This window comes from Monodelphis domestica, chromosome 2, assembly GCF_027887165.1.
Source record: "Monodelphis domestica isolate mMonDom1 chromosome 2, mMonDom1.pri, whole genome shotgun sequence".
NCBI lineage: Eukaryota > Metazoa > Chordata > Mammalia > Didelphimorphia > Didelphidae > Monodelphis > Monodelphis domestica.
In genome coordinates, this window is record NC_077228.1 from 265,610,386 (window position 1) to 265,630,986 (window position 20,601).

General features: G+C 37.3%; 2 protein-coding genes across 3 annotated transcripts in view; one reads left to right on the plus strand and one right to left on the minus strand.

The window, feature by feature from the left end:
• The window catches only part of TRIM26 (tripartite motif containing 26), a 101,023-nt gene extending 80,423 nt beyond the window's left edge, over window positions 1-20,600 (minus strand). The window contains exon 1 of one of the 2 annotated variants that reach the window (XM_007483474.3): window positions 20,497-20,600. The gene's annotated coding sequence lies outside the window, so the exon portion shown is untranslated. The remainder of the gene's footprint in view (window positions 1-20,496) is intronic. The other variant, XM_056817815.1, reaches the window with a different exon arrangement.
• On the plus strand, window positions 13,722-15,096 carry LOC100023870 (rho GTPase-activating protein 8-like; the record flags this gene model as incomplete). The annotated part of the gene is made up of 1 exon (XM_056814700.1): window positions 13,722-15,096. A coding segment is annotated over one exon (879 nt), but the record flags the coding sequence as incomplete, so codon positions are not given.
• Window position 20,601: the final 1 nt, after the last annotated feature.

Here is a 20,601-nt window from a genome sequence, read left to right on the forward strand (position 1 = left end):
ATCGTGTAAAAGAGCAAGAATTAATAAAGCAAAGCCAAAATACCAAGAAATTAGAAGAGAACATAAAATATCTCACCAACAAGGTGACAGATCTGGAAAATAGAGGGAGAAGAGATAATTTAAGAATAACTGGACTTCCAGAAAAGCCAGAAATAAACACCAAACTCGACATCGTGATACAAGATATAATCAAAGAAAATTGCCCAGAGATTCTAGAACAAGGGGGTAATATAGCCACTGACAGAGCTCACAGAACACCTTCTACACTAAACCCCCAAAAGACAACTCCCAGGAATGTAATTGCCAAATTCCAAAGCTCTCAAACAAAAGAAAAAATCCTACAGGAAGCCAGAAAAAGACAATTTAGATATAAAGGAATGCCAATCAGGGTCACACAAGACCTTGCAAGTTCTACTCTGAATGATCGTAAAGCATGGAACATGATCTTCAGAAAGGCAAGAGAGCTGGGTCTTCAACCAAGAATCAGCTACCCAGCAAAACTGACTATATACTTCCAAGGGAAAGTATGGGCATTCAACAAAATAGAAGATTTCCAACTTTTTGCAAAGAAAAGACCAGAGTTCTGTGGAAAAGTTTGATAATGAAAAACAAAGAGCAAGGAATACCTGAAAAGGTAAATATTAAGGAAAGGGGAAAGGAGAAAAATGTTATCTTCTTCTTTTATTCAACCTCTCTTCTATAAGGACTACATTTCTATCAATCTATGTATACTAACATGTGGGGAAAAAGTAATGTATAAATAGGGGGTAAAGAAAGACCAAATAGAATAATCTTTCTCACACAAAGATTCACATGGGAAGGGGAGGGGAAGAAAACTCCTATAAGAAGGAGAGGAAGAGAGGGGTTTTTTACTTAAACCTTAATCTCAGGGAAATCAACTCTGAGAGGGGAAAACATCCAGATCCATTGGGATCTTGAATTCTATCTTACCCAACAAGGGTAGGGAGAAGGGAAAACCAAGGGAGGGAGGGGGAGAGGGAAAACAAAAAGGGAGGGAAAGAGAGGGGGGAGGGGGAGGGAACAAAAAGGGAGGGACTAAAAAGGGAAACATCAAGGGAGGGGACAAGGGGGACTGATTCAAAGTAAATCACTGGACTAAAAGGTAGAGCCGAAGAAGAAAAGGTTAGAGTTAGGGAAGGATATCAAAATGCCAGGGAGTCCACAAATGACAATCATAACTTTGAATGTGAATGGGATGAACTCACCCATAAAACGTAGATGAATAGCAGAATGGATTAGAATCCAAAACCCTACCATATATTGTCTTCAAGAAACACACATGAGGCGGGTTGACACCCACAAGGTCAGAATTAAAGAATGGAGTAAGACCTTCTGGGCCTCAACTGACAGAAAGAAAGCAGGAGTGGTAATCATGATATCTGATAAAGCCAAAGCAAAAATAGACCTGATCAAAAGGGATAGGGAAGGCAATTATATTTTGTTAAAAGGGACTTTAGACAATGAGGAAATATCATTAATCAACATGTATGCACCAAATAATATAGCACCCAAATTTCTAATGGAGAAACTAGGAGAATTGAAGGAAGAAATAGACAGTAAAACCATATTAGTGGGAGACTTAAACCAACCATTATCAAATTTAGATAAATCAAATCAAAAAATAAATAAGAAAGAGGTAAAAGAAGTGAATGAAATCTTAGAAAAATTAGAATTAATAGACATATGGAGAAAAATAAATAGGGATAAAAAGGAATACACCTTCTTCTCAGCACCACATGGCACATTCACAAAAATTGACCATACATTAGGTCACAGAAACATAGCACACAAATGCAGAAAAGCAGAAATAATGAATGCAGCCTTCTCAGATCACAAGGCAATAAAAATAATGATTAGTAATGGTACATGGAAAACCAACTCTAAAACCAATTGGAAATTAAACAATATGATACTCCAAAATCATTTAGTTAAAGAAGAAATCATAGAAACAATTAATAATTTCATCGAGGAAAATGACAATGGCGAGACATCCTTTCAAACCTTTTGGGATGCAGCCAAAGCAGTAATCAGAGGTAAATTCATATCCCTGAATGCTTATATTAACAAACTAGGGAGAGCAGAGATCAATCAATTGGAAATGCAAATGAAAAAACTCAAAAGCGATCAAATTAATACCCCCCAGCAGAAAACCAAACTAGAAATCCTAAAAATTAAGGGAGAAATTAATAAAATCGAAAGTGATAGAACTATTGATTTAATAAATAAGACAAGAAGCTGGTACTTTGAAAAAAAAACAAAATAGACAAAGTACTGGTCAATCTAATTTAAAAAAGGAAGGAAGAAAAGCAAATTAACAGCATTAAAGATGAAAAGGGGGACAGCACCTCCGATGAAGAGGAAATTAAGGCAATCATTAGAAATTACTTTGCCCAATTCTATGGCAATAAATACACCAATTTAGGGGATATGGATGAATATATACAAAAATACAAACTGCCCAGACTAACAGAAGAGGAAATAGAATTCTTAAATAATCCCATATCAGAAAATGAAATACAACAAGCCATCAAAGAACTTCCTAAGAAAAAATCCCCAGGGCCTGATGGATTCACCAGTGAATTCTATCAAACATTCAGAGAACAGTTAACCCCAATACTATACAAACTATTTGACATAATAAGCAAAGAGGGAGTTCTAACAAACTCCTTTTACGACACAAACGTGGTACTGATTCCAAAACCAGGCAGGCCAAAAACAGAGAAAGAAAACTATAGACCAATCTCCCTAATGAATATAGATGCAAAAATCTTAAATAGGATACTAGCAAAAAGACTCCAGCAAGTGATCAGAAGGATCATACACCATGATCAAGTAGGATTTATACCAGGGATGCAGGGCTGGTTCAACATTAGGAAAACCATCCACATAATTGACCACATCAACAAGCAAACCAGCAAGAACCACATGATTATCTCAATAGATGCAGAAAAAGCATTTGATAAAATACAACACCCATTCCTATTAAAAACACTAGAAAGCATAGGAATAGAAGGGTCATTCCTAAAAATAATAAACAGTATATATCTAAAACCATCAACTAATATCATTTGCAATGGGGATAAACTAGACGCATTCCCAATAAGATCAGGAGTGAAACAAGGATGTCCATTACCACCTCTATTATTTAACATTGTACTAGAAACACTAGCAGTAGCAATTAGAGAAGAAAAAGAAATTGAAGGCATCAAAATAGGCAAGGAGGAGACCAAGTTATCACTCTTTGCAGATGACATGATGGTCTATTTAAAGAATCCTAGAGATTCAACCAAAAAGCTAATTGAAATAATCAACAACTTTAGCAAAGTTGCAGGATACAAAATAAACCCACATAAATCATCAGCATTTCTATATATCTCCAACACAGCTCAGCAGCAAGAACTAGAAAGAGAAATCCTATTCAAAATTACCGTAGACAAAATAAAATACCTAGGAATCTACCTCCCGAGACAAACACAGGAACTATATGAACACAACTACAAAACACTCTCCACACAACTAAAACTAGACTTGAGCAAGTGGAAAAACATTAACTGCTCATGGATAGGACAAGCCAATATAAGAAAAATGACCATCCTACCCAAACTTATTTATCTATTTAGTGCAATACCCATTGAACTACCAAAATACTTCTTCACTGATTTAGAAAAAACCATAACAAAGTTCATTTGGAAGAACAAAAGATCAAGGATATCCAGGGAAATAATGAAAAAAAACACATATGATGGGGGCCTTGCAGTCCCTGACCTTAAACTATATTACAAAGCAGCAGTCATTAAAACAATTTGGTACTGGCTAAGAAACAGAAAGGAAGATCAGTGGAATAGACTGGGGGAAAGCGACCTCAGCAAGACAGTATACGATAAACCCAAAGACCCCAGCTTTGGGGACAGAAACCCACTATTTGATAAAAACTGTTGGGAAAATTGAAAGACAGTGTGGGAGAGATTAGGAATAGATCAACACCTCACACCCTACACCAAGATAAATTCAAAATGGGTGAGTGACTTAAACATAAAGAAGGAAACCATAAGTAAACTGGGTAAACACAGAATAGTATACATGTCAGACCTTTGGGAGGGGAAAGACTTTAAAACCAAGCAAGACATAGAAAGAATCACAAAATGCAAAATAAATAATTTTGACTACATCAAATTAAAAAGCTTTTGCACAAACAAAACCAATGTAACTAAAATCAGAAGGGAAACAACAAACTGGGGAAAAAATCTTCATAGAAACCTCTGACAAAGGTTTAATTACTCAAATTTGTAAAGAGCTAAATCAACTGTACAAAAAATCAAGCCATTCTCCAATTGATAAATGGGCAAGGGACATGGATAGGCAGTTCTCAGATAAAGAAATCAAAACTATTAATAAGCACATGAAAAAAGTGTTCTAAATCTCTTATAATCAGAGAGATGCAAATCAAAACAACTCTGAGGTATCACCTCACACCTAGCAGATTGGCTAACATAACAGCAAAGGAAAGTAATGAATGCTGGAGGGGATGTGGCAAAGTAGGGACATTAATTCATTGCTGGTGGAGTTGTGAACTGATCCAACCATTCTGGAGGGCAATTTGGAACTATGCCCAAAGGGCGACAAAAGAATGTCTACCCTTTGATCCAGCCATAGCACTGCTGGGTCTGTACCCCAAAGAGATAATGGACAAAAAGACTTGTACAAAAATATTCATAGCTGCGCTCTTTGTGGTGGCCAAAAACTGGAAAACGAGGGGATGCCCATCAATTGGGGAATGGCTGAGCAAATTGTGGTATATGTTGGTGATGGATTACTATTGTGCTAAAAGGAATAATAAAGTAGAGGAATTCCATGGAGACTGGAACAACCTCTAGGAAGTGATGCAGAGTGAGAGGAGCAGAACAAGGAGAACATTGTACACAGAGATAAACACACTGTGGTATAATCGAACGTAATGGACTTCTCCATTAGTGGCGGTGTAATGTCCCTGAACAATTTGCAGGGATCTAGGAGAAAAAAACATTATTCATAAGCAAAGGATAAACTATGGGAGTAAAAACACCGAGGAAAAGCAACTGCCTGAATACAGCAGTTGAGGGGACATGACAGAGGAGAGACTCTAAACAAACACTCTAATGCAAATATTGTCAACATAGCAATGGATTCAAATCAAGAAAACATGTAATGCCCAGTGGATTTACGCATCAGCTATGGGGGGTGGGGGGGAGGAAAAGAAAAAGATCTATGTCTTTAATGAATAATGCTTGGAAAGGATCAAATAAAATAAAATAAAAAATAAATAAACTAAATAATTCGATGATAAATAAATTGGGACAACTTTGGGTCTTTTTGCTCCTTTCTGTGCAGACTCTAAGGAAGGCAGTGAGTGTGGAAATTGAGCATTGTTTGAACCTTGTCCTGTGTGACTGAGAAGCTGAACCACCTGTGTTTGCTGTTCAGAGACCCCCACCCAAGGACCTAGTTTATGGCTAAAGATTGATGTGAGGAGTTTTCTCATAATTGTGAATCTAAGCAACTCATATTGTTTCTATGTTCCTTTGATTATGTACAGCTACTTGGCAGGTTTGGGGGACATTTCAACCTATGTCCGTATCGGTGTCTTTTGCCTGAAATCAAAGAGAGCTAGAGGAGTTTTCCCCAGCTATAGCTATGATAGATCATACATAGGTCAGTCTAACACTTTAGGCATAGGCTTAGGGGAACAATAATGTCTTGATATTTTTATATCCATGTCCTTTCGCCTCTTTTTATAGCATATTTCACTGAGCACAGCAGAAGAATTTCAAAGATTTTATAAATGAGTCTTATTGCTACAAATCAGTAAGCAATGGTGAGATAGTATATAGGTCTCTATTACTTTGATTTTTGTTGCTCTGAATTTCTGACTATTACTTGTTTCAACTTCCTAATCTAGGTAACTAGAGAAAATTAATTCTTGGGCTTGTCATCTCTGTGCTTATTGATTTAATTAGTTGCATATTCATGTATGAAATTATGTCCATATAGTATTACTTTCTTAAAGATTCTTCCTTTAGCTTTTACTTCTGGCTAACTGCCTATGCAAATTAAAGAGCTCAAACAAAGATAGAAAGAATAGATGGCATATGAAAATGAAAACTTCAAATTTCTAGATGTGTTATAAGTAGCTTAATTTGATATGTACACAAGATGTCCAATGCCTTTCATCACATGAACCATTTACTGGAGAGCCAATATGACTAGAATTTGTAAGGCCCTATTAAATTCTACTGAATCTTATTACCAGTAATTTTAAACATTATCTAGGAAATCTCCACAAGTGACTTGAGACCTGGAAAGCTGGCTTGCTGGAAAAAATACTGTACTTCTGCAAAAATTTTAAATAAAATCTGTCCACAGAGAGTACAGCAATAATCATATGTGGGATTCAAGAATGTTTCAACTTTTAGAAGATAGCATAATTAATCATATAAGCAATAAAAGACAACAAAAACTATATGGTTACATCAACAGCTATAGAAAAAAGCTTTGACAAACTACAACATTCATTTGTGTTAGAAATCCTAAAAAGCTTCATCATGGAAAGGTGCCTCTTTAATAAAATCATAAGTATAAATTTAAAATCAATGCTAGTATTATTTTCAGTGAAGAAATACTAGAAGCTTTCCCAGGATGGATGACTAAGTCAAGGGCAACTCTTCTCCCTACTATTATTTGACAGAGTTCTATAAAATTAACTATAATAAAATGGAAAGAAAATGAAAGATACAAATATTGTCAACAAGTAGAAAAATTATTATTTGCAAATGTATAACAATACTTGAAAATTTTTTTAGAATATTTTTCCATGGTTATGTGATTCATGTTCTCTCCCTCCCCTCTTCCCTCCCCTCTTCTGGAGCTGACAAGCAATTCCACTGGTTTATACATGTCTTATTACTCAAGCCCTATTTCCATAACATTTGTATTTGTAATAGAGTAATCTTTCAAAAACTAAAATCCCAAATCATATACCCATATATATAACCAAGTAATGAATCATATGTTTTTCTTCTGCATTTCTACTCCCATAGTTCTTTCTCTAGATGTAACACAATACTTTAAAAGGTCCAGAGAATCAATAAAGAGATCATTGAAGCAAATAGCTTTAATAAAGTAGTAAAATATAAATCAAATCCATGAAATCCAAATTTATGTACATTAACAAAAACTAGTAATAAACAATAATAAGAAACATTATATTCAAAACAACTATAAAATTCATAAAATACCCTAGAGTTAACCTAACAAGACACTTGCAAGATTTCTATACATTATAATACTACAAAATACTCTATAGAAATAAATGAAGACCTCAGAATTACAGAACTATAGAACCAAAAAGGCACTAAGGTCAGAAGAAACTCTGTAGCTAACTAGTCCAATTCCTACCCTGCCCCAAAACTCCAGGATTACATACCTGACAATTGGTCTTCTAGGCTCTACTTAGAGATCTCCAGGCAAACACTACTTCCTGAGGAAGGCTGTTCCCCTTTTAGATTGCTGTTAATTGTTAGGAAGTTTTTACAGATTTGAAATTTAAATGTGCTTCTTTGCAGCATCTACTCACTGTTCCTAGTTCTGCTCTTAAGGAAAAAACAGAACAAATTTATTAAAAAAAAAAAAAGGAGCAGTTAGGTAGGACAGTGGTTAGACCGTCACGCCTGGGGTCATGAAGATCTGGGTTCAAATATGACCTCAGACACTTCCTGGCTGTGTGACCCAAGGCAACAAAAATCCCTCAACCCCAATTGCTTAGCCCTAACCACTCTTCTGCCTTTAAACTTATAGTACTGATTCTAAGAAGGAAGGATTTAAAACATAAATGACCACAGAAACTCCACTACCTGCAGGACCAAAGCATAATTCTTAGCACATCTGTTTGTTACATAGGTTTTAAGAGGATCTGGAGAGCAAGAATCTTTCAAAATTGTTGCACAAGTCCAAACTTTCTCTAATTTTATACCATAATAAAATATATTCCATATATTATACTATATGCAATTAATCTGTTACATAAAATAATATTCCATAATAGAACCAAAGGTCAGAATGAGCAGAATTGAAAAATTAGTACAAAAGTGACAAATCATAGATGAACAGATATATAGAATTATTCACAAGTTTAATGGATATATTCAAAGGAGAACTGAGGCCTAGAAGGCTTGTAGGTACCTCCAAAGAAAGTATATGTTACTGAATAATGGATTATCATCAAAATTAATATCAAAATTAAATAAGCAAGTAGCAGAAACCTTTTATTGTTCTGTAAAGGCAACAACTTTTCCAGAGTCCTTCAAGGCTTCATGAGCTACCAAAAGTTTTTTGCATTGGTATTAAACTTTATGAGCACAACAACAAAATAGCAGGCCTCAAATCTAGTGGACTTAAATACCTTTTCCACAAATCCAATCTGTCTTCCATACATATGGCAACTTTTCAAATACTTATTTTTGATGTCCCTACCTAGACCGAAACACAATAGTACAGTTGTGGTCTGACCAACTTTTTTCTGGAAATGACTTTTTGGGTATGAATTGAACTAGTTAGCCTCTTAGGTTTCTTTCAAGTTTATACTTTGTTGGTTCTATAGTTCTGTCATTTTAAAATCTTCATTTATTTCTGTATTTTGTGATTGTATTACATAAATCTTACAAGTGTCTTAGTAGTTTAACTCTCAAGTATTTTATGTATTTTGTAGTTGCTTTGCTTCCCTTGATGCATCCCAAATTCACATTACTTTTTTTTTTGCTACAGTACATTTGCTCATATTGATAATGCATCCATTAAAACCTCCAGATCTTTTTCTATCATATTGTTTTTAAAACATCTATACTATGAATTTTTCCCAAGTATGAGTCTTTTCCATTTACCTCAATGAAACTTCATCTAATCAGAGTAATCTACTAGCTATGTAACTATGGGCAAAGGACTTAGTTTCCTCATCTGTAAAACGAGAATAATAAAAGTGCCCATCTTCCAGGGTTATTGTGAAGATCAAATGATATAACAATTATAAAGTGCTTAAAGCACTATATAAGATGTTAGCTACTATTATTATTATTAAATGTTCTAGGCTCCAAAGATTTTTTAGAATCCTCAGTCTATAATCTAGACTATTGGCAATCCTTCTTAGCTTTGTGTCACATACAAATTTGATGAGCTTGCCAACTTTTTGACCAATGATTTTATCAATATCACTGATGAAAATGTGCCCAAGGGGCAGCTGGGTGGCTCAATAGATAAGAGTGCCAGACCCAGAGACAGGATGACCTGGGTTCAAATCAGGCCTCAAATACTTCCTAGCTTTGTGACTCTGAACAAGTTACTTACCTCCCCCACCTCCACTATCTAGCCCTTATTGCTCTTCTGCCTTGGAACCAATAGTTTCTGAGAGTTAATGTATTAATTGGCTGGTCAAAACAAATTAATCTACTCAAATGATTCTCTTGACATTCAAAGACTCCAACTCTACTGGAATAAGTCCATAAATACAATTTTGGAAGCTCATTATTCAGCTCCTCCCTTGAACATCTCAAGACATTATCTCTAATTGATAAATAGAGGTGGTCCATCAAAATTCTCAACCCCCATTCCACCCCCATGTGATGGTGAGTTATCAGATATTTGACCAGAAGAATATTTCCTCCCTTATTCATCAATCTGATTTCATTGGGAAGTGGGGAAACATTCCTTTGAGGTCCTAAGAACAAAGAAATGGTGTAAAGATAATTTTAGGGTTGCCCAATGGTAAAAGTCAACAGACTTATGTGAGACTCTAATCCAGGACCCAGATACAGTAATAATACAGTATATAAAAAATAAATTCTTACAGAATCAATACTTGGTATCAATTTCTAAAACAGAAAGTAAAGATTGGGGGGGGGGGGGAGAAGAAAAGAAAAGAAAATGAACCTAAGCATTGCTGTCCTAGGCAACCTGTTAAGTGGACACTGAATATACCTTTTAGAGTGGCCATTAAATCAGCTCTCAATTCATCTAACCATATTATCATCTATCCCCCATCTCTCCATCTTTTCCATAAGAATTTAACAATATTCTGTCCAGAGAGCTGTAGGCAACAATTCTATCTAGGATAAAGTTTTAGTTCCAGTATAGTTTATTTGTGAATTATCCAAGATATTTTGAAATTTATATTTGTAATTATGGAGACTGCTGTCTGTAAGACTATGAAAAATGAGCTTCTGATGTTTCTCAATCTACTCAATTCCCTTGTCCTCCTCAGTTACACAGAGACACAGTCAGACCACTGATGCTGCTGTCACCTATGTGTTCCATTGCCATATCTGTGAGGTCCAAAGTTCCTTTATCTGATCAGTCTTTTATAATTTCATCTTTCTCTGTGCCTTATGACCCAAAATCCTGTTCTTTATCCTTATCATGATCTCATACCTCTCCAATCCCACTGGGAAAAGAAACCTTTCCTAATATCCTCTGGCACTAAGTTCCTTTACTCTGATATATCTTCCATTTATATTATTTCTATCTTGTATGTAGAGAGTAATTTACACATCTCTTCATTAGAATATGAGCTTCTTGCGGGCAGCAACTGTTTTTGCCTGCCTTTTTATCAATAGCATTTAGCACAATATCTAGCCCATAATAAGTAATTAATGAATGCTTGGGGATTTTTTTAAAATTTTGCCAAAATGTAGGTTAATTATAGTTATAGCATTTCCTGATCTACCAATTTCATAGCCCTCTCATCAAGTAAATAAGGTTAATGTACCACAGCTATAATCAATAGTGATGTTAGCACTTTCTAATTACTATTTCTTGTCTGTATGTTCATTTACCATCTCTTCTAATGATTCCTTCTAGAATTTTTAGAAGCCTGAAAACCAAGCTCACCAACTTATAATTTGTAGATTTACTTTCCTCCTATTTCTGAAAATCGGGACAATGTGTGCTCTTCTCTAGTCTTGCAGTACTTTCCTCTTCTCAATTATCACTAATGGGAAAATGTGAACTTTTGGCCAAGGCAGCTGCCTGAACAGAGAAAGGCAGATCTGTTCCCTAAATCTACTGTAGGAAAAATCTAAACATCATACCAGACTAAATAATGATTAAGAAATAAAAATTAGAAACTATAATAAATGACTTCTACCCTAGAACCAAACAAAAAGAAGGTCAGAAAGTCATTGGAAAGAGAAAAACATAAGCAAATAAGTCATTAACCTTTTTGTGTGACCAGATAAGCCAAATTTCTCTGTAGTGTGTGTCCAGGGACAGAAAGCACAAAGAAAGTCAGAGGGCCCCAAGGTGAAAAATTCACACTGGGAACCTTGGAAGCCATAAGGAGAGGCGGTGACCTATGCAAACTTATGGAAGTCCTCAGAACAGTATATCCCAAATCTCTGACTTCCTCACACTCTATCATGAGATGTCCTCATGGCCCTGAAGATGAATCCTCTGAGCCTTAAGGATCTGAACCCTGAGAAAGTAGTCAGCAAAGGAAGCCAGGTAGAGACTAGGCAAGGTTAATGAACCCACTCAAATGTGGAGCAAAGAGTGAAGTCTTGCCCTAGAACAAGTCCCAGTTTAAAACTAAGGCTGAAAAGATGAGTAAATGAAAGGAAATGATGACCACTATAAGGAATTTTTGTAGATTAAGAGTTGCCCAAAAATCCAACCTAGGAGAAAATATCACCATAACAACTATAAACAGAAACCCAAAGGAAAAAAATGCACTTTCTTATGGACTACATAAATACCTAGAAGAAATGAAGCAAAAGATAAAAAATAAAACAAAAGCTCTGAAGAAAAAAATTAGAAGAAGAATAAACAGTTTGAGGCAGAAAGTGATGAGTCTTACTTCAGTAATGGAAACTTTGAAAATTAGAATAAACCAATAAGAAATTAGTTACTCCATAAAGTTGCAAGAAATATTATAAGTAATTCAAAAGATAAAGGAAATCTATTTAATATAATCTATTTAAAAATATCTATTTTAATAATTTTAAATGAACTATTTAAATAAATTAATGAATATTTTATGGGAAAATGTTTTACAGGATTAAATATTAAAAATCTATATTAGACTGCTTACCATCTCAGGGAGGGAGGCGCAGAGGGAGAAAGAGAGAGAAAGAGAGAGAAGAAAGGAGACAATTTGGACCTCCAAATTTTTTTTAAATGAATGATAGAAAATCGTTTTGCCTATAATTGGGGGGAAAATAAAATATCATTAAAAATTAATTAATATTTTAAACAATTTTAATTTCTAAGAATGTAAAGGGGTCCTAGGACCAAAAAGTTTAAGAGCTACTGTTTAAAAAAACAAACAAACAGAAAAAGGGGATTGAATATGAAAGACTATTTCTTATCAAAAGCTTGCCTTTGGGACAGTGGAGGGGGCAGGGAGGCAAGGTAGCCAAGAAGGGACAGGGCCCTGCCAGATCTCTTCCAAACTACTCAAATTTGATATTTGATATAATGTCTCAAAACAAATTCTGAATTGTCAAAACCAACATTTTTAAGCCCAATACAACTCAGAAGATTTGCTTAAAAGGCCTGTCACGCAGGGATAGGAGTGGAATACAGACCAGCACACCAAGACAGGCCCCTCCTGGGCAAGCCAGCATAGTCCTTGGGAGCAGTGAACCCAGTAGCTTCTGCAGCTCTCAAGCTCATGGACAGTAAAAGGGTAGGGACAACTGTTTAGAAAGAGATTATAGGGATCCTTTTGCTTGCTCTGGGTTCAGGCCTCTGATGCATTTCCTATATGTAAATGCAGGTCTCAGGCCTGGGTTGAAATCCCAGGTCTCCATCCCAGGGTGAAGAGAAATACTAGTATATCAGCACTTATGGCCACAGGAGAGCAGTTGCCCTGGTCACTGTTCCAGGGCAGAAAAGAATGCTTGTGGTCACTTATAAATCAGAGGACAGGTCAGATGAATGGGAAACACGCCTCCCCTTCTATACTTATATATCTTATATACTTATTCCTCAAGATAGCTCTGAAAGCAACTGCACAAAGAACCTTAAGCTTGGAACGGCATTCCCTTCACCATAGCTATAGAGCCCAACTTTAAGAGTTTTTAAGTTAAAGGTCTAGAAAAAGTGGAGGGAAATGAGCAAACAGCAACAACAACAAAAAGAAACTCATATAGAAAGTTACTTCAGTGACAGAGAAGACTAAAATATAAACTCAGAAGAAGACAACCAAGGCAACACTGCTGCATCCAGAGCCTCAAAGAAAAATACAAGTTGGTCTCAAACCCAAGAGGAATTCATAAAGGATTGTAAAAATCAAAATAAGAGAAGTAGAATAAAAATTGTGAAAAGAAATGGGAGTGAGGCCAGAAAGTTGTGAAAAAAGAGTCAACAGTTTGGAAAAGAAGGAACAAAAAATATTTAAGAAAATGGTATCTTAAAAAAAATACACCAATAAGTAAAAGGCACACAAATTCACTGAAAAAAAAAAAGAACTTCTTAAAAGGCAGAATTGGCCAAATGGAAAAAAAAATACATAAAAATTCACTGAAGAAAAGAACTTCTTAGAAAGTAGAATTAGGGGTCTTCTGGGAGTTGTTGGTGGTTGGTTCCTCTGGGAGTTTGAAAGAGACACACTTGGAGTGGAACCTCCTGTAAGAAGCAGTTCTTCTGGAGTTGAGGCTGATACAGAATCTGCTGATTGAAATGACACGTGGTACAAGAAAAACCTGAAGGCACTCTATGTAGTACATCCCACCAACTTCATTAAAATTCTGTGGACCATTTTCAAGCCCCTCATCAGCCATAAGTTTGGGAAAAAGGTGACCTATTTCAACTACCTAAGTGAGTTAAGAGAGCATCTCAAGTATGACCAACTGATGATTCCTCCTGAGGTTATTCGACATGATGAGAAGTTGAAGAACATGAGACTGGGCCGCCCGACACCCTTGGTGAAGATGCCGCCACCCCGCCCTCCACTGCCCACCCAACAATTTGGTGTCAGCCTAAAATACATCAGAGACAAAAATAAAGGTGAGCTCATCCCGCCAGTCATGAAGGAGACTATGACCTACCTGAAAGCCAAAGGCCTCCACTCTGAGGGCCTCTTCCGAAGGTCAGCCAGTGTCCAGACCATTAAGGAGATCCAGAGACTGTATAACCAAGGAAAGCCTGTGAATTTTGATGACTACAATGATATCCACATCCCAGCGGTTATCCTGAAGACATTCCTTCGAGAGCTTCCTCAGCCACTGCTGACCTTTGAAGCCTATGAACAGATCCTGGCAATCACCAGTGTAGAGAGCAGCCTGCGGGTGACTCGCTGCAAGGAGATTATTGGGAGCCTTCCGGAACACAATTATGCCATTCTTAAGTACCTCATGGACTTTCTACACATGGTTTCCCAAGAGTGCATCTTTAACAAAATGACAAGCTCCAACCTGGCCTGTGTCTTTGGGCTGAACTTAATCTGGCCATCCAGCGGAGCCTCTTCCCTCAACGCCCTGGTGCCTCTTAACCTGTTCACAGAACTGATGATTGATTTCTATGACAACATCTTCAGCTCTCGGGAGGTCTCACCCTAGACTGACGACGCCAGGAAATGCTTGGACTCCGTGATCTCTAAGCTCCCTTCTGACTCCGTTATTCTGTGGTCTGAACTTGGAAGTTCCTCTTATCTGTGACATTTCTTCGTTCTAGGTCCTGTGTTCTCTCTTCTAAAGACCCTGCAAGCTTTGACATTCTGTGCTGAAGGACCTCACTCAGTTTTAATGTTCTGTGTTCTTACATTCCTCCAATGTTCTTCTTGACATAGGTGGATTATCCCATGCAAAGCTATGGTATGGCCCCCTATTCACAGCCCACTTAACACTACAATATCAGCCATGTTGGAAACGCCTATCTAAAAGTTGGGACATATTTCCAATCTTGAAATGTCTTACTGTGCTCATTTCCCCCTGGAAATGATTGGTGAACTGTTTGAATGGGTGAACTGTATGAATCATGTTGGCTTTCTGAAGCCTCTTAGAAAAAAACAAAACAACCACCAAAGAGATTAAATGTTTTCAGGACTAAAAAAAAAAAAAAAGTAGAATTAGGTGGGGCACCTGGGTGGCATAGTGGATTGAGAGCCAGGCCCAGAGACAGGAGATCCTAGGTTCAAATTTGGCCTCAGATACTTCCTAGCTGTGTGATCCTGGACAAGTCACAGCCCTCTTTGCCTAGCACTTACTGCTCTTTTGCCTTAGAACCAATATACCGTATTGATTCTAAGACTGAAGGTAAGGGTTAACAAAACAAAATCAAAAGAATGAACAAAATATTGAAGAAAAGCTAAAATATCTCATTGGAAAAAAAATTGACTTTGAAAATAGATCCAGGAAAGATCATTTAAGAATTATTGAACTACCTGAAACTCATGATTAAAAAAATAGCCTTCATATTATCTTTCAAGAAATTATCAAGGAAAACTGCCCTGATATTCTAGAACCAGACAGTAAAATAGGAAATGGAAAGAATCCACTGATTATCTCCTGAAAGAGATCACAAAATGAAAACTCCCAGGAATATTATAGCCAAATTCCAGAACTCCTTGGCCAAAGAAAAAATACTGCAAGCAGCCAAAAAGAGAATACAAATTGTCAGGATAACACACAATTTAGCAGCTTCTATGTTAAAGGATCAAAGGGCCTGGAATATGATATTCCAGAGGGCAAAGGAGCTAGGATTACAAGCAAGTATTATTTACCCAGCAAAACTGAATAGAATCTTTTAGGGGGGGGGGGAATGGGTATTCAATGAAATAGAGGACTTTCAAACATTTCTGATGAAAAAAACCAGAGCTGAATAAAAAATTTGACTCTCAAATACAAGACTCAAGAGAAGCACAAAAAGGTAAACAGGAAAGAGAAATCATAAGGGATTCAATAAGATTAAACTGTTTATAGCCCTACATGAGAAGATACTTATAACTCCTAAGAACTTTATCATTATTAGGGCAATTAGAAGTAGTATACTTGACAAAAGTCAAAGATGTGAGTTGAATATGATGGGATAATATCCTTTAAGAAAAAAAAGTAGGAGGGGAGAAAGAGAAATATACCGGTAGACGGAAGAATTTGGTCCTCACAATAACCCTAGGTGGTAGGTACTATTATTATCCCCATCAGATAAGGAGATTCAGACTGAGAGAAGTTAAGTCCTTTGTTCAAACTCACACAGCTAGTAAATATCTAGGGTAGGATTCAAACTCAGGTCTCCCTGATTTCAGGTTCAGCATTCTATCAACTGCACCACTTAGCTGCCCCTCTGAGAGCAGAGATGGTAGGTTCTATAAAGGGTTTGTTTGGTGGTTGTTTTTTAACAAGGGAGACACATAGGCATGTTCGAAGGCAGCAAGGAAGCAGACAAAACATACAAAAAAAGATCAATATTTATAGAGAATGAGGATGCTAGAGGAGACAATGTTGGAGATGATTCATGTAGAGGGTTTTGTCTAGGCAAAAGGGGCTCCTTCACATGACACAAAAGCAAAGAAGTGGAGGAAGACATAAGAGTGATGTGAGAAGAGATGGGGAAAAGAGGGAAATTTGTGAAATGGCCTCAGTTTTTCAGTGAAGTGTGAGACAAGTTCTCCAACTCAGAGGATGAGGTGAGGGGTGCTATGTGAAGCTTGACAAGGGACGAAAAGGTTTAGAATTGTCTATAGGGTGAGCAGAAGAGTGAAATTGGTTAGGGAGATGTAGGTTGATGGCCTTACTGTGGCAAAGGCAAAATTTAGATTATGTAGAATGTATAGTGGACTATCAGCACAACTTCATGGTTTTCTCTACTTTTGTTCAGCAACAAGTGAACAAGAGAGAAGGTGGTAGGAATAATCAAAGATTAAAGATTGGCAAAGCATGGTCCTGACAGGGAGAGAGAAAAGGATTTGGACAGAAGCCAAGAGCTGGTCATTCAGAGTAAGATCCTGGAGAAGGCATTGGGATAAAAACAGGGGTCCCTGGGAAATCCCAAAAGAAAAGGGGTGGTGGGCTAGGCTTTCCTGGATCACTGAGCCCTGGGGAAAGTCTGAAAATCTTTGTTTAAATTCTCTTTCTTCAAGGCCAGATTCAAGGAGTGCCTCCTCCATGAAACCTCCCCATCTTGGCTGAAATTTCTTATGAATATGTAGACACTTTTATTTTGCCTTTATTTTTTTGCTTCCATAATAGCTATTCATGCATGTGACATGCCAAATTTTAGATTTCAAATTTTATCACACTCCCTGTATAACATCTGTTCCAAATCTTCTCCACTCTGAGGCCCCCTAAAGCATCTCTCCTCCTCCCCACCACCCTCCATCCAGCAGAGTAATTTATTTCCTTCTTTCCTAAGAAAATTTGGGTCATCACTGTGAAGTCCCTTGTGAGCCCACTTCTGACCCCACCCCAACAGTTTCAACTTAAACTGTTCTCTTCAACACGGTGGATAGAGTATTGGATTTGAAGTCAAGCAGACCTAAGTTCAAATCCTGCCTCAGAAGCTAACTAGTTGTATGGCCCTGGGCAAGGCTTCCATCCTTTCCCAGGCTCAGCTTTCTCATTTGGAAAATGGACATAATTATAGCACCTACCTCACAAGACTATGAGAATTAAATGAAAAAAGTATAAAGTGAAATAAGGGCAAACCTTAAAGTGCTATATAAATATTAGATATTATTATTAATGTTAAATCTGAAAGACTTTCCTTTGCCTCATTCTTCTTGACCACTCCTCAGCTTTTCGTATTGCATTATTTATTTATTTATTTATTTATTTATTTATTTATTTATTTATTTTAAACCCTTACCTTCTGTCTTGGAGTCAATACTGTGTATTGGCTCCAAAGCAGAAGAATAGTAAGGGCTAGGCAATGGGAGTTAAGTGACTTGCCTAGGGTCACACAGCTGGGAAGTGTCTGAGGCCAGATTTGAACCTAGGACCTCCTGTCTCTAGGCCTGGCTCTCAATCCACTGAGCCACCCAGATGCCCCCAGCTTTTGGTATTGTAAAAAACAAAAACAACCAACCAAACTTCTTCATAAATATTTTCTCTTCTCCTCTCCTCTCTCACAATACAGTTCCCTCATGGATCATCTTCCATATCCCACCCCCTAATTCTAGGTATCTCCCCTAAGTTCTATCCTGGGCACTCTTCTCTCTGCATGCTATGTAGATCTAGGATTTGTCTGCAAGTGGTGATAGTTAAATCCATAGTAGCAAATGAGGTCATTAAAAAAGAGAATATATAAAGAGAAGGTTTAGGACAGAGGCCTTGTGGTACGGCCACGAATGAAAAGATGATAGAAAAGAAAAAAAGACTGAGAACCTGGAACTAAGCAATAATAGCATCATAAAAATACAGGGAAGAGGTAGTGTCTTGGAAGAAAAGGTGGTAGCATGTTTTCAGAAAGGTCAAAAAGAACAAGGACTAAGAAAAACCGAAAAGATGTAAATATAGAGAGTACTGAATGATGAAGTTGGAAGTCAACTTGCAAGGGGTTGAGAAGTGAACATGGAAAAAGAAAATGGAGACAAGGAGAGTAAATAGCTTTTTCTAGAAGTTTGGCTGTAAAATGAAAGAGAGATATGGGCAACAGCTTGAGAGAAAGGTAGGATCAAATGAAAGTTTTTCCAAAGGATTAGAAGATCTAGGGATACTTGCAAACAAGAGCTAGGGAAGGAAGTGGTGAGTAAAGAGAGACTGAAAATTAGGGAGACAGAGATAATAGAGGGGACAATCCAAGGACACAAGTAGAGGGGTTGGAGAAAGTGTGGGACGATGTTGAGGTGATCTGGACTCATAGGACGTGGGCTCAAATTTTTTATTCTGGGATTTTTAATCTGGGGTTTATGAACTAGCTTTTTTTTTTAACCATTACATTCCATATTAGAATCAATACTAAGTATTGGTTCCAAGGCAACAGAACTATAAGGACTAGGCAATGGGGGTGGAGGATAAGTGACTTGCCCAGGGTCACATAGCTAGGAAGTTTGAAAGTCCATATTTGAATCCAGGACCTCATGTCTCTAGGCCTGGTTCTCAATCCACTGAGCTGCCCAGCTGCCCCACAAACTAGCTTTAAAAGATATTTTTATAACAATTCAATATAATTGGTTTTCTTTGTAATCCAAATATTTTATTTCATGAATTTAAAAATATTTTTCTCTGAGAAGGGATCCATAGGCTATACCCATATCACAAAAAAGGTTAAAAATCTATTTTAGGTCCTCTGCTGAGAAAGGGCCAAGCAATAGTGCAGGTGGCTTTCAGGGAAAAGTAAAGTTTTCCAACAGATATTTGAGGGCAGTTAGTCAGTTAGGGGAGAACCAAAGGATTGGCATGCAGTAAAAAGGTAGGAAACTCAGGCAATAAAGTTGTGTGAACTCCTCTTTCTGCATTCAAAAGCCTCTCAAATTCAACATATCCAAAAGAGAACTCATCATGTCCCCCAACAACAAAACTAGCCCTTCTTCCAAACTTCCTTATTTCTGTTAAGAGCACCAGCATTCTTCTAGTCATTCAAGTGACATTTAGAATCATCCCTGATTCTTCCCATTAGTCCCCAGAAGGAACCCTAAACTTCTCCCTCATATCTAATTAGTTGCCAAATCTTGTCAATTTTACTTCTTTAAAAAAAAAAAAAACACCTTACCTTACACCTTGGAATCAATACTCTGTATTGGCTCCAAGGCAAAGGAGTGGTAAGGGCTAGGCAATGGGGGTTAAATGACTTGCCCAGGGTCACACAGCTAGTAAGTGTCTGAGGCCATATTTGAACCCAGGACCTCTCTAGGCCTGGTTCTCAATCCACTGAGCCACCCAGCTGCCCCCTCAATTCTACTTCTAATTACAATTCTGGTACCCATCCCTTTCTCTCTACTCCCAAAGTCAATAAACACACTGCTACTTCAGGTCCTTGTCACCTCTTGCCTGGACTATTGCAACAGTTTCCTACCTGGTCTCACTGCTTCCAGTCTTCCCTTCCAATTCATTCTCCACACTATAGCAAAATCATATTTCTCCCTACAATGGATATTTTCACTGACTTCCTCCCATACCTGGAATGTTCTCCCTCCTCCTCTCTGGCTTCCTTCTAGTTCCAAATAAAATCCTACCTTCTGGAAGACCGCTTTCCTGATATTCCTCAGTACTGGTGTCTTTCTCCATCTGATTATTTACAATTTATCCAGATTATAACTTGTTTGGACAGTTTTTTGCACATTGTCCCCATTAGACCTAAGCTCCTTGAGAGAAGGAACTTTTCGTTTTCCTTGTATCCCCGGCGCTTAACACAGTGCCTGGCACATAAAAGGCACCTAATAACCGTTTGACTGACACATAGGACACTGAACGTACCGCTCGTCTTTTCAAAGCCCTACACTGGCTCCCTATTACGTCTAGGAGAAAATACAAACTCATCCTGGTGTTTCAAGTTCTCCATAATACAACTCCAACCTACCTTTTCAAATTCTTTCTAGATATATTCATTTACTCTCATTCCGACGGACGCCCCCAATATCTAACTAATAGTCTTGGAAGCGTAAAAGAACTGGCCACTGGTTAA